General features: G+C 47.0%; 1 protein-coding gene across 2 annotated transcripts in view; it reads right to left on the reverse strand.

Moving 5' to 3' along the window:
• Positions 1-12,962, reverse strand: part of PES1 (pescadillo ribosomal biogenesis factor 1) — an 18,857-nt gene continuing 5,895 nt past the window's right edge. For both annotated transcript variants that reach the window (XM_061602466.1, XM_061602467.1), the window contains exons 7-15: positions 10,782-10,898; positions 10,040-10,117; positions 6,767-6,856; positions 5,621-5,751; positions 4,784-4,909; positions 4,005-4,189; positions 3,044-3,189; positions 1,776-1,943; positions 1-984 (exon numbers count right to left, since the gene is read on the reverse strand). In XM_061602466.1, coding sequence (XP_061458450.1) covers positions 901-984; positions 1,776-1,943; positions 3,044-3,189; positions 4,005-4,189; positions 4,784-4,909; positions 5,621-5,751; positions 6,767-6,856; positions 10,040-10,117; positions 10,782-10,898 — 1,125 coding nt within the window. In that variant the 3' untranslated portion in view covers positions 1-900. The remainder of the gene's footprint in view (positions 985-1,775; positions 1,944-3,043; positions 3,190-4,004; positions 4,190-4,783; positions 4,910-5,620; positions 5,752-6,766; positions 6,857-10,039; positions 10,118-10,781; positions 10,899-12,962) is intronic.

Genomic DNA, 12,962 nt, shown 5'->3' on the forward strand with positions numbered 1-12,962 from the left:
TTAATTTCAAAGCTCGATTTAATAAAAGAAACAGCGCTATCCTGCAATTTACAATTGTAAGACAAAGGCAGAAGCAGCTCAGGGTCCGGATGTATTGTTGCAGCTGTCCAGGCAATGGGTGGGTGCTGGGAGGGGGGCCCTCCAAATCAAACATGACAGAAGTAGGGTGGGGAGAAAACGCACCCACATGATCCCTGAATCCCCAAGCTGTTCCGTTTACCAAAAACAGGGCTGTCCAACCCAAGCCCTCGTGGTGATCATGGAAGCAGCTTTCTCTACCAAACACAGCAACAGTTCTGAGGTATTCTGCCCTCTGAAGGGTCACAGGTTCCCTCCCATACATCCACCAGCTGGAGGATAGTGACTTTTTAAAACATAAGGGATGGCGGCTGTGGAGGGATGTATGCCTCCTTATTCTCTTGAGCCAAAACAGCCAGAGAGAGGGAGAGATCCTCTCACAGGAAGCCTGTGTGGGTAAACCCATTTTCCCCTCAGATAGAAGACCCTTATTCATGCTCTCAGTGAAATGGCGGGGAGAGGCGGCCATTTTCCTCCCATTGAGATAAGTGGGTTTTTTCCTGTTAGAGCCTAAAAAATCTGTCTTGACTGGTTGAGCTACAAGCAGCCAGCACTCAATGAGGAAATCCTGGAGGAAACTGAGGAGAATTCAGATGTGTTTTAAATAAATCATGTGTTTCACCCCACAAGAAGTCATGGGTTCCATGGCCAAGGTACTAGTCCCTGCGTGCCCTGGGGCACCGCCGTGACGAAGATAGATTCAGGGCAAGAAGCCAGGATTCCGAGGGTTCCCACCACCGGCTTAAAAGCCCAACTCCATGCCCAAAGTGTCCATCTTGTAGGCCTGTGTATGAAGAGACAGGCTGGGGCGAGAGACCCGGGTCACTCCCGCCGTGCTTTCTTGGTTTTCTTCTTCGATTTTGCCACTGAGTCATGAGCTTTTCGCTTCTCTGCCAGTTTGTTAGCCTGGGAGGGGGAAGGGGGGGAGATGTATATATTTTAGTTGAGGCCACCAAAATGTCAGCTCTTTGTATGTATACACACGGTATAGTATAAACCGGGGTCCACGAACCTTTTTGGACCAGCCTTGAATTTTGAGAAAGTGATGCAGGTCCCAGTCACAAAATAGCTGCCACAGGGGGCACAGCGTTACACAAAGTGGCCACACAACACTCTCTCTCTCATTGCATGCATACAGACCACAGACACACATGCGTCTCTCATACTCATGCAGACCACATTCACACCATATGTTTGTTTCACTATTACTCCACTTTAAGCAGTCATGGCTTCTCCCAAAGAATCCTGGGAAGTGTAGTTTCTGAAGTGTGCTGAGAGTTGTTACAAGACCCCTATTCCCCTCGCAGAGCTGCAATTCCCAGAGTGGTTTAACAGTTAATTAGGCCACATCCACACCAGACATTTATTCCACATTAAACAATTATGGCTTCTCCCAAAGAATCCTGGGAAGTGTAGTTTGGGAAGGGTGCTGAGAGCTGTTAGGAGACTGTTATTCCCCTCACAGAGCTCCAATTTCCAGAATTCTCTGGGAAGAAGGACTGACTGTTAAGCCACTCTGGCCATTGGAGCTCTGTTGAGGGCGTCCCATGTCTTTGTGCTAATAGGACAACTTAGCTGGATACAACCCCTGTGTGTAGCCCCCTTCGCTGGATCCAGCCCCCTGTGTGCAAGGCCCAGTTTCCTAGGTGCAGAAGAGCTCAAAGCCCAGCACAGGATGGCGCAACCCCTCACAGTACCTCTCGGATCTTGCGTTTCTTCCCAAACATGATCTTCTGGTAGAGGTACTTCTCCCGCTTCTTCATCATCATGATGGCCAAGCGCTTCTCCTCGCTCTGCTCCTCCTGTGCCAGCCGCTGCTTGTCCTCTCGCAGAACTCTGCCAGCCGTCACCTTCACTGGGAGGGTCTGAGAGAGAAAAAGAGGGCAGACTCAAAGGGCAAGTTGGAGGCAGCCAAAAATCTCAAGAAACCTCTGTGGCAAAGGCGCGAGAGTGTGCTGGCTTTCAATACGAAAAAAGAAAAAAGTAAAAAAAGTTGCAGGGATGGCCTGGGGAATAATACCATCTCTCCACAAGTTGCCGAGATTATTTTTTTTAAAAAAGCAAGTTTAAGGCATTATAAAGAGGGGGGAGCAGCGGCTGAACGAGCCCGAGGATGTGGAGATGGAAGCAAGCCTATCTGGACACGGGGAAGAAACTGCGACCAAGGAATCTGTTACAGCCCTCTTTGATGGATGTGGCCTGTTATACAATGGCAGGACTTTACATTGCAGTTGTTTTTTTCCTCTTTCTCAGACTAGATAAGATTTGACATTTCAGCCTGTTTTGTGGTGCTATTTATTGATACTGTTGTAGTCTTTTTTAATTATTAAATTAAATTTGTTTATTATATCGTTTCGTTCTTGCTATGGAAGCCGTTTTGAGGTCACCTGGTGATGAAAAGCGGCATACAAATATGCTAAATAAATAAAATAAAGCACTCTGTACACCGAGGGTGATCAAAGTTCTAAATAAATGAGGGGCCTTCCTTCTCACTGAGGGGATGTGGCTCAGTGATACAGCATCTGCTTGCATGCAAAAGGTCCCAGATTCTGTCCTGCCCACCTGCCAAAGTTGGCCTGCAAGGGGAGGTGGACAGGACAAATAAGGATCTGGTCCGCTGGGCCAAAAATGTTCCTCGCCCCTGTTTTAAATGCCTAAGTGGCATTTCCCCTCCTTAAACCTTCTCTCTTCCTTTTCTTGAAAGGGAAACGGGTGGTGACAGGCAAAGTGAAGTTTGGCAGGGCAATGCCGATGCCCTGTCCCTTGGAGCTAGGCAGGACTAGAACTGGGGGAGGCTCTCTTCCACACTGGATGGCAGTGACAAGTCTGATTTGCATAGCCCTACCCCACTGGGGGGGCAAGTAGGAGGAGCTTTCGTGCAGCAGAGGAAATCAACTGCTGAACCTTGGGTTGTAGGCCTTCCGCATTCCACGTTTTCATGCATCGCTCCTGGTTTCCCACGTACCTTGCTCTTGGTGCGTTGATCTTCCATCTTCTTCAGCCTCCCCTCATCTTCTTTCTCAGAATCCTCCTGCTCCCCTTCTTCCTCTGAGCCTTCTGTTTCATCTTCACCCTCTTCTTCTTCCTCCACTTCTGACCCGCTCTCTTCTCCTACAGGAAGGGATCATATAGCGTCATAGCTTTCAATGAATGCCACATTCATCAGGGTGGGTTTCTGGGAGAAGACCCCCCAACATCTGCTGAACAGGACACATCAGCATAGGACTCAATGCCCAATCCCAGGATTTGACCACTGCCTATTATTAGTTTTTAGTAGATTTATATCCCACCCTTCCTCCAAAGGAGCGCAGGGTAGCAAGCACACAAACAATACAATTAAAACGCCTAAAAACAATTCCAATACCGATGCAGATTGGGATACATTTATCTTACTTAAAAAGCTTGTTGGAAGAGGAAGATCTTCAGCAGGCTCAAAAAATGACAACAGAGACTGTGCCTGCCTAATTTTTAAGGGGAGGGAATTCCACAAGGAGGCATTCAAGAGGCAGCAGGACAGCCACTTGTCAGGTATGCTTCAAGTTGGATAACTGCTTTGAGCAGGGGGTTGGACTCAATGACCTCATAGGCCCCTTCCAACTCTACTATTCTACGATGCTATGATTCTATAAGGTGCCACAACACTAAAGGCCCAGTTTGTATTTGTGCAGCATGGATCTCCTGATAAGATGGTATCTGCAGGAGGCCCTCGCTGGCAGAAAGCAGAGACGAATTGGGGATATAAGGGGTGAGACCATCTTTAAGGCCTGGAGTAGCCTTCCCCATCCTGGTGCCCTCCAGACGTGCTCAGACTGCAACTCCCATCATCCCTGGCCATTGGCCAGGCTGGGTGGAGCTGAGGGTAGTTGTGGTTCAGCAACATCTGGAGGGCACCAATTAGACCCAGAGCACACAGAACATAGGGTTACCTGGCTCATCCCCCCTCTGCAAGGCTAACAGCTTCAGCTTCTCCGGCGGGATGTAATCCCCTTCTTTCTCAGACACAAATGGTGAGAGGTGCGGAGGCAGTAAGACGCCAGGAAAATAATCTGCCACTGGAAGACACAGCCTGGCGTTGACAGAGTCGAAGACCCACTGTGGCTGCAGGTAATACCTGGGGTGGAACACAAGTCAAGTCGGATGAGAACGAGAAAGGACAGAGGATCAGGAGCAGTGGCCCCCAAACTGTCCCGTCCCGTCCCCCCCCATGGGCCACTTGAGAATTACTGATGGTTTCGGCAGAGCACTTGATGATTTTTTTCTGTCTGTTGTGGCAACTGTAATGCGCTGTGATATAGATGCCGAATGACTTTTTTAAATCCTGTTTTCTTATCGCTTCTTTTATTTCTGATGTATTGCAATCTGAATTGTGTGGAACGCAAATTGTAATACAATATAAGAAATGAAAGAAGTAATAAAACACAATTAAGGATCAGTATGAATATTCAATATGGATATGCTGTGGACCACCTGAATGAAGCTCACAGACCACAGGTGGCCCATGGGCCACAGTTCGGGAACCCTTGATCTGGAGCACAGGGTGGGGAACCTCACCCCTGCAGGCCGAATGACTCTCCAAGCAGCTATCCCTGGGATAGCCAACATGGTGCCCTCCAGTTGTTGTTGGACTGCAGTGGTGTTTCTGAAAGGAGAAGGACCCAATGCCCACTTCATGTTATTGTCCCGAAAAATGAGCTGCAGGACTCACCTGCCAATCGCTTGCTCCTCCGGAACAGGCCGGTCCACGATTTGGTGGGTGATGGTTGCGTCTGTCACGTCATAGGTAGCGCCAATGCAAACAGATTTGTCCCAGGATACTTGGCCCCCAAAGCACCTGCCGGGGGGGGGGAGAGACACCCTTCTTGAACTGATTTTGGGTACAATTCTTCTTTTTGGGGGGGGGCTTCTCTTTATTTCAGGGATAGCCAATCGTGGCCCCCTCCAATGTTGCTGGACTACAGCTCCCGTCACCCCTGACTGTTGAGGCCATGCTGTTTGGGGTTGATGGGAGTTCACCAGCATCTGGAGGGCACCATGTTGGCTACATCTGCTCTACCTGACACTCCTAAAGAAATTGTTATAACCTAGTTTATCTCCCTAGTGGGTTGGTGGGGTGGGAGGAAGCTTAGAACACATTGGGGTTGGGAGAGGAAAAGAAATAATGAGATATCTTGGACTGATGAAAAAAATCAACACTGTGCAGTTAACATAAGATAGCTTCTCTTTGCTCTCAATGTGGGCTAGAAACTTGTACGTGCAGTCCTAGTTAGGCAAGGATACATACCAAGTCTGGCTATGGCGGGGGCTTATAGCACAAATCTACTCAAAAGCAAGTCCCACCAAATTCAATGGGGCTTACCCCCAGGTTAAGCGAGGTGAGGATTGCGGCCTTAGCCCTTGAGCCTGGAAATCAGGATAGCCCTGCTGTCATCAACCAAGGCCTTGCCAGGAGACCCCCTCGACTCCCCCTCAAGCAAAGTTGGCAAACTGCTTAGCGAACGGCACCAGAACCAACAGCCCAAGGGAAAAGAACCCCCCTACGTACCGGATAACAAAAGCCAGGGGCTCGCGGGGTACCTCCCTGTTGAGAAAGAAGCGCAGACCCTCAAAGAGCTTCTTCTGCTTCTCCAAGGCTTCCTGCTCCTTCTGCCGGGACTCCTCTTGTTCTGAACTCTCCTGGTGAGGGGCAAGGCACCGTGAGATCCCTCTAGGCCAAACTTCCCCGACGTGGTACTCTCTAGATGTTTGGACTACAACTCCTATTAGCCTCAGCCAGCTGGTGGGAGCTATAATCCAAAACATCTAGAGGACACCAGGTTGGGGAAGGCTGCTCTAGGCCGGGTTTCTATGGTAACCCTACTTCACACACCTAGGGATACCAGCAAAGTTCTCTAAACCTGAGCTTCGCAATGAACTTTGGGGGCTCGTACAAGCCCCCGTTAAAAGGAGAGGTGAGCTTGACAAACCCCAAAATTATTTGCCGGCTTAGATTAAAATCTCAGCTGGAGAAGAATTCCTAGCTTCTCCTGTGGGAGCAGCACTCATTCCCCATCACCCTCATATACCCAGCATAAAGTCCAGGGGATCATGGGAAACACAGTTTGCAACAGCAGCCCTTTGGAAAACTCCATTTCCCATGATCCCCAAGGCATCTGTGTCATAGCAGACCATCAGGGAAATGGAGGAAGGGAGAGGGGAAAAAAAAAAAAACTCCTCTCCCTGAACATCCCTGCTCCTCTTGCTAGAAATGCCGACTGAAAGATAACGGAACAACTGAGCATATTTTGGGAACTGGGGCTGGCAGGAAGGGCTTTTGAGGACCACAAAGGCTGGTATTTTCCCATATACTTTTGATAAGCTTGGAAAAATTATCAGAGATATTTTTTAAAATATATTGATTTTTAAAGGATGATGATTTCTTGGATGGTTTCTGATTTCAGCAGAGCTCTCTCATCTGAACCATCATGGCTAAGGACAGCCGCAGCCGGCAGCTGGTCTTGCCCTCTCAATCCCTCAACAATGGGCTGGAGTGGCAACTTACACCATGTGGCCTCCGCCTTCCCAAAAAGGGCCAGTCCCAGCCCTTCATAACACAAGGAGGCCCTTTTCCAGCAAGCCCCAGTTACAGACGTGGGAAACGTGTGGGGCCCTGTACCCCCCTACATTCAGGGGCTCCACACCAGACACTCACTCCCTCCACGGGGAACTCGTCCACTTCAGCCTCATCCTCTGGGTTTGGCGCCACCACTCGGGCCAGGCTGGCGCCGAGAGCAGAGAGTTTCTGAAGAGATACAAAGGAAGACCCACAATTAAACAGAGAACTCGTTCTGCGTCTTTTTTGACTGGTAAAGATTTTCTTCCGGTCAGGGAGAAACGTGAGATTAACCACAAAGCCTGTTTTTGTGGGGAGGACTGGATTTCATTTATTTATGAGAAAAGGTTCAAACTGCAATGTCGGACGGACTTTCATCAAGCTCTAGCTGATTATAGCGATACGTTTATCTTTTCTTCAAAGAAAAAACGGATTTTAACAGGCAAACAAGCATCCTTCTTTCTATTTTCTTTTTTCAATTGGTTTAAATTGGTGCAGTTAAAAAAGAGATTTGTCAATAAATCAGCTGTGAAGAATTCCTAGGTGAGTTATGGCTTTTCTCATTCACTTACGAAATTAAGGAGGAAAGAAATCGAAAAAGCTTATCTTTGCTTTTATCGCAAAAAGCTGTCCTGGAGGTGCATTCTAAAGATACCAACGGAAGAGGGATTTCTATTTCGAGGAGGGGGAAAAAACTTTTTTTGGTCTATTTCATTTTGACGAATCTGCTTGTTCACGACGCCACTAATTGATGTTGGGAACTAAGTTTGTTTTGTATTCCTGAATACATAGAGATAAAGCAGGCTGTACTGTCTACACTGATATCAGCAGCCTGGAATATTAACCCAATTGTGGCTGAAATAATTTTTGTTTCTGTGGTTTTAAGAATGGCAACCAGGAAAGTGATTGAGACCATGGAAGAAATTATGTTTCAGAAAATAATGGATGAGATTGAGATAACAAAACAAACCCTGAGACAGGGCAGACAGGAGATGAAAATTGAATTTAACAAAATGACACAGGAGCTTAAAGAAATAGGGGATTCTGTAAAAGAGGTGTTTGATGGGATTAGAGATGAAAAAAGAAAAATTAAAGGGAAGCCACAAGCCCTGGAGATTGGAATAAGTGTGAAATTGGAAAAAGATTTGGAGTTTATGGATCTTAGAAATAAAGTTTACTGTTTGGAATTCAAAGTTGTCTCTGAAGAAATTAATGAAGATTTTGGTGGTAAAGTTACCAATTGCCTTGGATAATTTTCTGGACTGGAATGATGTGATGGAGTTTGACATTGAAAAAATCTATGGAGTTGGCTACAGATATGTGACAGTGGAGAAACTCTTAAGAGATGAACCAGTGCATTTTGTAAAAAAGAAGAACAGAGATATGACTTTGCAGCAATATTTCAGTAACATATTCAGAATTCTTGACTGGAATGATGTGATGGGGCTTGTCATAGAAAAAATATATGGAATTAACTACAAATATGTGACAGAGCAGAGATGTACCCAGAACAGAGATGTGGCTTTACAACAATATTTCAGTAACATATTCAGAATTGATGGCAAGGACATATTTGTGATGGGGGAAATTCCCATCAGACTCTTGTTATATGACTATGGCTATGACAGCAAGATCATCATAAGATACTGATAATGGATGAATGGATACTGAAACCACTGGACTTAACATAATGGATGAATGGAATCTGAAACCACTGGATTTAACAGGACTATTGAAGATGGAAGATGGAATTAATATTGAAAATGGAAGAATGGTTATGGAAATTATTGGACTTAACAGATTTGACGAGATGGATTAATCGATATGTTTATTTGGACTATGGTTATGACAACAAGATTATTATGGGATACTGATAATGGAAGAATGGCTACTGAAATTACTGGACTTAACAGGATTATTGAAGATGGAAGATGGAATTAATATAGATAATGGAAGAATGGTTATGGAAATTATTGGGCCTAACAGATTTGAATCAGATGGATTAAGCGACATGTTTATTGGAGAAAAATTGAAAGATATATCTCTCAAGGAATTGAAACCTCTCTTTGACTTTTTGTAGAAAGAATAAAATAATGTTTATGAGATTTGATGATTAATTAAGATAACTACTGGAGGAAAGTGATTCTATAATATAATTTTAGAGATAGGATTGTTATATATTGTAGACTTATAATTGATCTGCGACAAATCGGAAGTCAACATTTTATTTTGTTGTTTGACTGTTTTTGTTTTGTTTTTTGTTTTTGAAAATTTGAATAAAAATTAATGAAAAAAAAAAACAGAGAACTCGTTCTGCTGGGAGCAGATGAAAGAACAACAACAACAAAAGAGTGATTAAGTTGTTTTTTCTTGGCAAGATAGTTTGGGATGGTCTGTAAAGCAGAAATGGAGGGTGTACACCAGGAATAGGAAACCTTATGCCTTGAGGGCCAAACAACTCTCTATATCTGGCCCGATTCCCGGCCCTCCAGTGCTCTGAGCTGTGATAACACCTCTGACCTTGCTCGCCTGCATGGACCTCTGACCCCACTGTCCAAAGGTAACAGTGGCACCCATTGCCCTGTCCACTTTTCAATTCATTCATTCATTAAATTAAACATATATTCTTCCCTTCCTCCCAGAAGGAGCCCGGGGGTGTTAAACAAAAACACTAAAAGCACTTTAAAACGTATTCAAACAAAACATCTGTAAAAACAAAACTTCAAAAACATCTTAAGAAGCAATTCCAGCACAGACGCAGACTGGGATAAGGTCTCTACTTAAAAGGCCTGTTGAAAGAGGAAGGTCTTCAGCAGGCGCCGAAAAGATGACAGAGATGGCGCCAGTCTAATATTTAATATTTTTGCCTCTGTCCCTGCCCACCACTGGCCCCCAGAAAGTTGCCCAGGAAGGAATGCGGCCCTCGGGGTGGAAAAGGTTTCCCACCCTTCACATATCCTCCTGACGCTGCCCAGGCCGGGTATGGGTCAGGCCAAGGGCCGCATTCCTTTCTGAGGGCCGCATGCCAGTGGTGGGCAGGGCCAGAGGGAAAAACGGGTGGAGCAATGAACATAAATGTTATCTTTGTTCAGAGTAGGTTAATTTCTGCACAGATTCCCTTCTCCATCCAGATAAGCATGAGGCATGGTCCGGATTCAAGGGAGACACGCCAGGCAGGCAAAAACCCTCAAGGAGGGTGCAGAGCAGGGCCAGGGAGGCATGCGCTCAGGGAGAGAATCCCAAGGACCAGACTGAATGCGTCCTGGAGGGCCACATTTGGCCCCCACCGTGAGGTTCCAAACCCCTGGCCCAGATGTCTGAATTCCAGAACAGGGTTCTTTCGGACACTTTGGGTTCCTTGGCCCAACTCACCTCCATGTAGCTCTCGGAGTCCAACGCATACGACTCCTCTTCCTCCGTCTTCAGCTCCGAAGACACTTGGCCTTCGATCTAAAAGACATACACAGATAAGGGGCCAGATCTCCTCCCTCAGGATCAATTTAACATGGAAAGACTCCTGTACCCTACAAGCGCAAGGGAGAAACTTCAGAGCACTGATAGATGCCCCCCCCCAGCCCACTCCCCACCAGGACAATCTGCCTTGTTACTTTTGACATCACACAAACAAGCCAAAGCTCCCCACCACCAAGCCAAGATCAAGAGCTGGCGGCCCCGAGCACATCTTAAGGACTTTTTGCCTTTTCTCTCTTGATCCAGCCCAGCTGCTGCAGCCAGAGGAGGGCCGGCTCTGCCTTTCTTTCTCTCTCTCACTGCTGTCAGGCTGAGGGCCTGCTTGGAAGTTTGGGCGGGGCCTTTTCAAGTATGGCACCCAAGTTGTGGAGCTCTCTCATCAGCGTTTTGCCATCTCATGAAGGTATTTTTATTTTGCTGCGTTCGGTTGGCTTGATCTTTCTCCCTCTCTCTCCCCGCCCTAACCCTTTTGTGCTTTTCATTTTGTCTTTTTTTAAAAAAATGATGTTCTGTTGCTTTTAAATGGATTTTGTCTACGAGATATGACTATTTTAATTAATAAACAACATCTAACTGCACTACCAGGAGAGGCAGATTGCTTGCAGAGGGCCGCCCTCTTCATTCTACCCAGTTACTTCCTCACCTTTGGGGGGTAGTGCAAGTTGAGGGACTGATAGAGGCGGAAATTAACGAAGCCCAGGAGAGTGGTGTAGAACTCAGTGAAGGTAGCCATGACCCTATAGTCCACGTCCGTCGGGTGCTGGGAGAAAATAGGGAAACCAATTCAACAACTGTGCCACACATACACACTTCTTTCAAAACTCCCAGTTTTACTTCCGTGTAGAAGTTACCGACATTTTCGCCTTTGTGCATATATATATACAATGTACTTAAGTAGAACTCCCATGTTTAGAGGCAGTATACCTCAGAATACCAGTTGCTAGGGAGCCACTGCCTTAATGTTCTGTTTGTGAGCTTTCCAGATAACTCGGCTCCAGAGCATCTTCTTTGCATGCAGACGCTCCCATGTTCAACCCCCCAATGGCGTCTCCAGGCAGATCTGGGGATGTCCCCTACATGAAACACAGAAGAGCCGCTGCCAGTCAGTGTAGAGAATATGAAGCTAGAGAGAACAATGGTCTTGACTCCATTTAAGGCAGCTTCCTAACTACCCTGTATTTGTAGCTCATTTATGGCATCTGCTTTGCAGGCCAAAAGGCCCCAAATTCAATCCCTGGCACTCAAGCTGGTGGGAAATCCTGCCCGAAGTCCTGGAGAGTCTGTCAATGCAGAACACGTTGGATGGGGCTGATGGGAGTTGCAACCTTAAAATATCAGGGAGGTGAAGGCTGGTAGAGATGCATGTTTCCCATCCCGTTGGTTATGAAGCCTGTGCATGCGGATCACGGGCTTTATAAGTAAACCCAAAACAATGATTGCTTGTAATCTTTAAATGGCACGTTGAACACCTCTTGCTGTGTTGACACTCTCACCCGAATGTTGGAAAGGCTCGAATCTTACACTTGGGAACCGCTCTCTGACGGCTGACTGGTGTAGACAGCCCCGAGCTGGGTGGAACAGTGGGCTGACTCACCTATGAGACAGAGGCCTGGGGGAGGGGTTAAGGTTCCCCATCCCATTCACAGAAGCATCCTAACCTGCCCGCCTAGAGCGGTGGCTGTTTTTCAAGGGGCTACTTGGCAAGCTGGCTTGTCTGCGTTACAAATATAACTTCAGGCTGCTCCAAAGCACAGCCCAATGGAAAAGGCAAGAGGCAAGTTAAGACAAGCAAACAAATAGGGCTATGGCCTCCAAATAACTGGCTTTCACCCACCGGCTTTCTAGCAGTAGAGCTGCGTGCCTGGAGTTAATTGTTAATTCAGGTCACTTCCTCCCCCCAGATATTAAGGAAGTTAATTATTTTTCAGCCCAAAGGAAGCTCAGCTAGGACAGCCAAGCGCCAAGGGCAAGAGGTCAGCAGGCACAGCAGGCAAAGGCAATCAAGTAGCAGTCATGGTCATCTCATTCCATTTGAGTAGAGAGCGGAAAGAAGGATGGGCGTTAATGAGTAACCCTCCAGGGAGCTGACTGCAGCAGCACCAGGAATCATAGAATTGTAGAGATGGAAGGGGCCTCTAAGGCCATCAAGTCCACCCCATGCTCAATGCAGGAATCCAAATTAGAGCATGCCCAACAGGTGGCTGTCTGGCTGTCTCTTCATCTTCTCATACTCTTCAGTGTGGCCACCTGCCGTTCCAGGCCCCTCACTTTTTCCTCCAACAGCGCCACCAGCTTGCACTTGTTGCACGTGTACGCCATGTTGTTCTCAGGCAAGAAAACAAACACTGCGCACACCTTGCAGGTCACCACCACTGGAGAGTCCTTTCTGTCCATAGTCTCTACTGCCTTTCATTTCTTTCTTCCTACTTGTGTTGGAATGGCCTGTGCTTTGTCCTGTCCTCCTTCACGGTAAATAGGAGAGCCCCACTGGTATGTGTGCGCCGTACAAGGGAACAAATTTTTTAGGGACCTCGCCCTTGACCTCCCCTGCCAAACTCCTGTTCGCTCACTCTCAAGAGAGCTGGCTCGCTTGTATCTGCTCTGGACTAGCTGACATAGCTCTCTCCTCTGCTCAGTTGGGAGTCAGGAAACAGAATGAAGAGCCCACACAGTGCTCCTAGCTGCACTCAGCAGCTATCAGGCCACGCCCTTCAGCCAGCAGCTATCAGGCCACGCCCCTTCCAGTGAAGCTGCTATGGAGCCCTTGAGAGCACATGGCTTCAGAGCCCTCTTTGTCTGTCTCTTCCTCTCTACACCTCCTCCG

Source organism: Rhineura floridana, chromosome 19 (assembly GCF_030035675.1).
Source record: "Rhineura floridana isolate rRhiFlo1 chromosome 19, rRhiFlo1.hap2, whole genome shotgun sequence".
In the NCBI taxonomy this organism is placed as follows: Eukaryota; Metazoa; Chordata; class Lepidosauria; order Squamata; family Rhineuridae; genus Rhineura; species Rhineura floridana.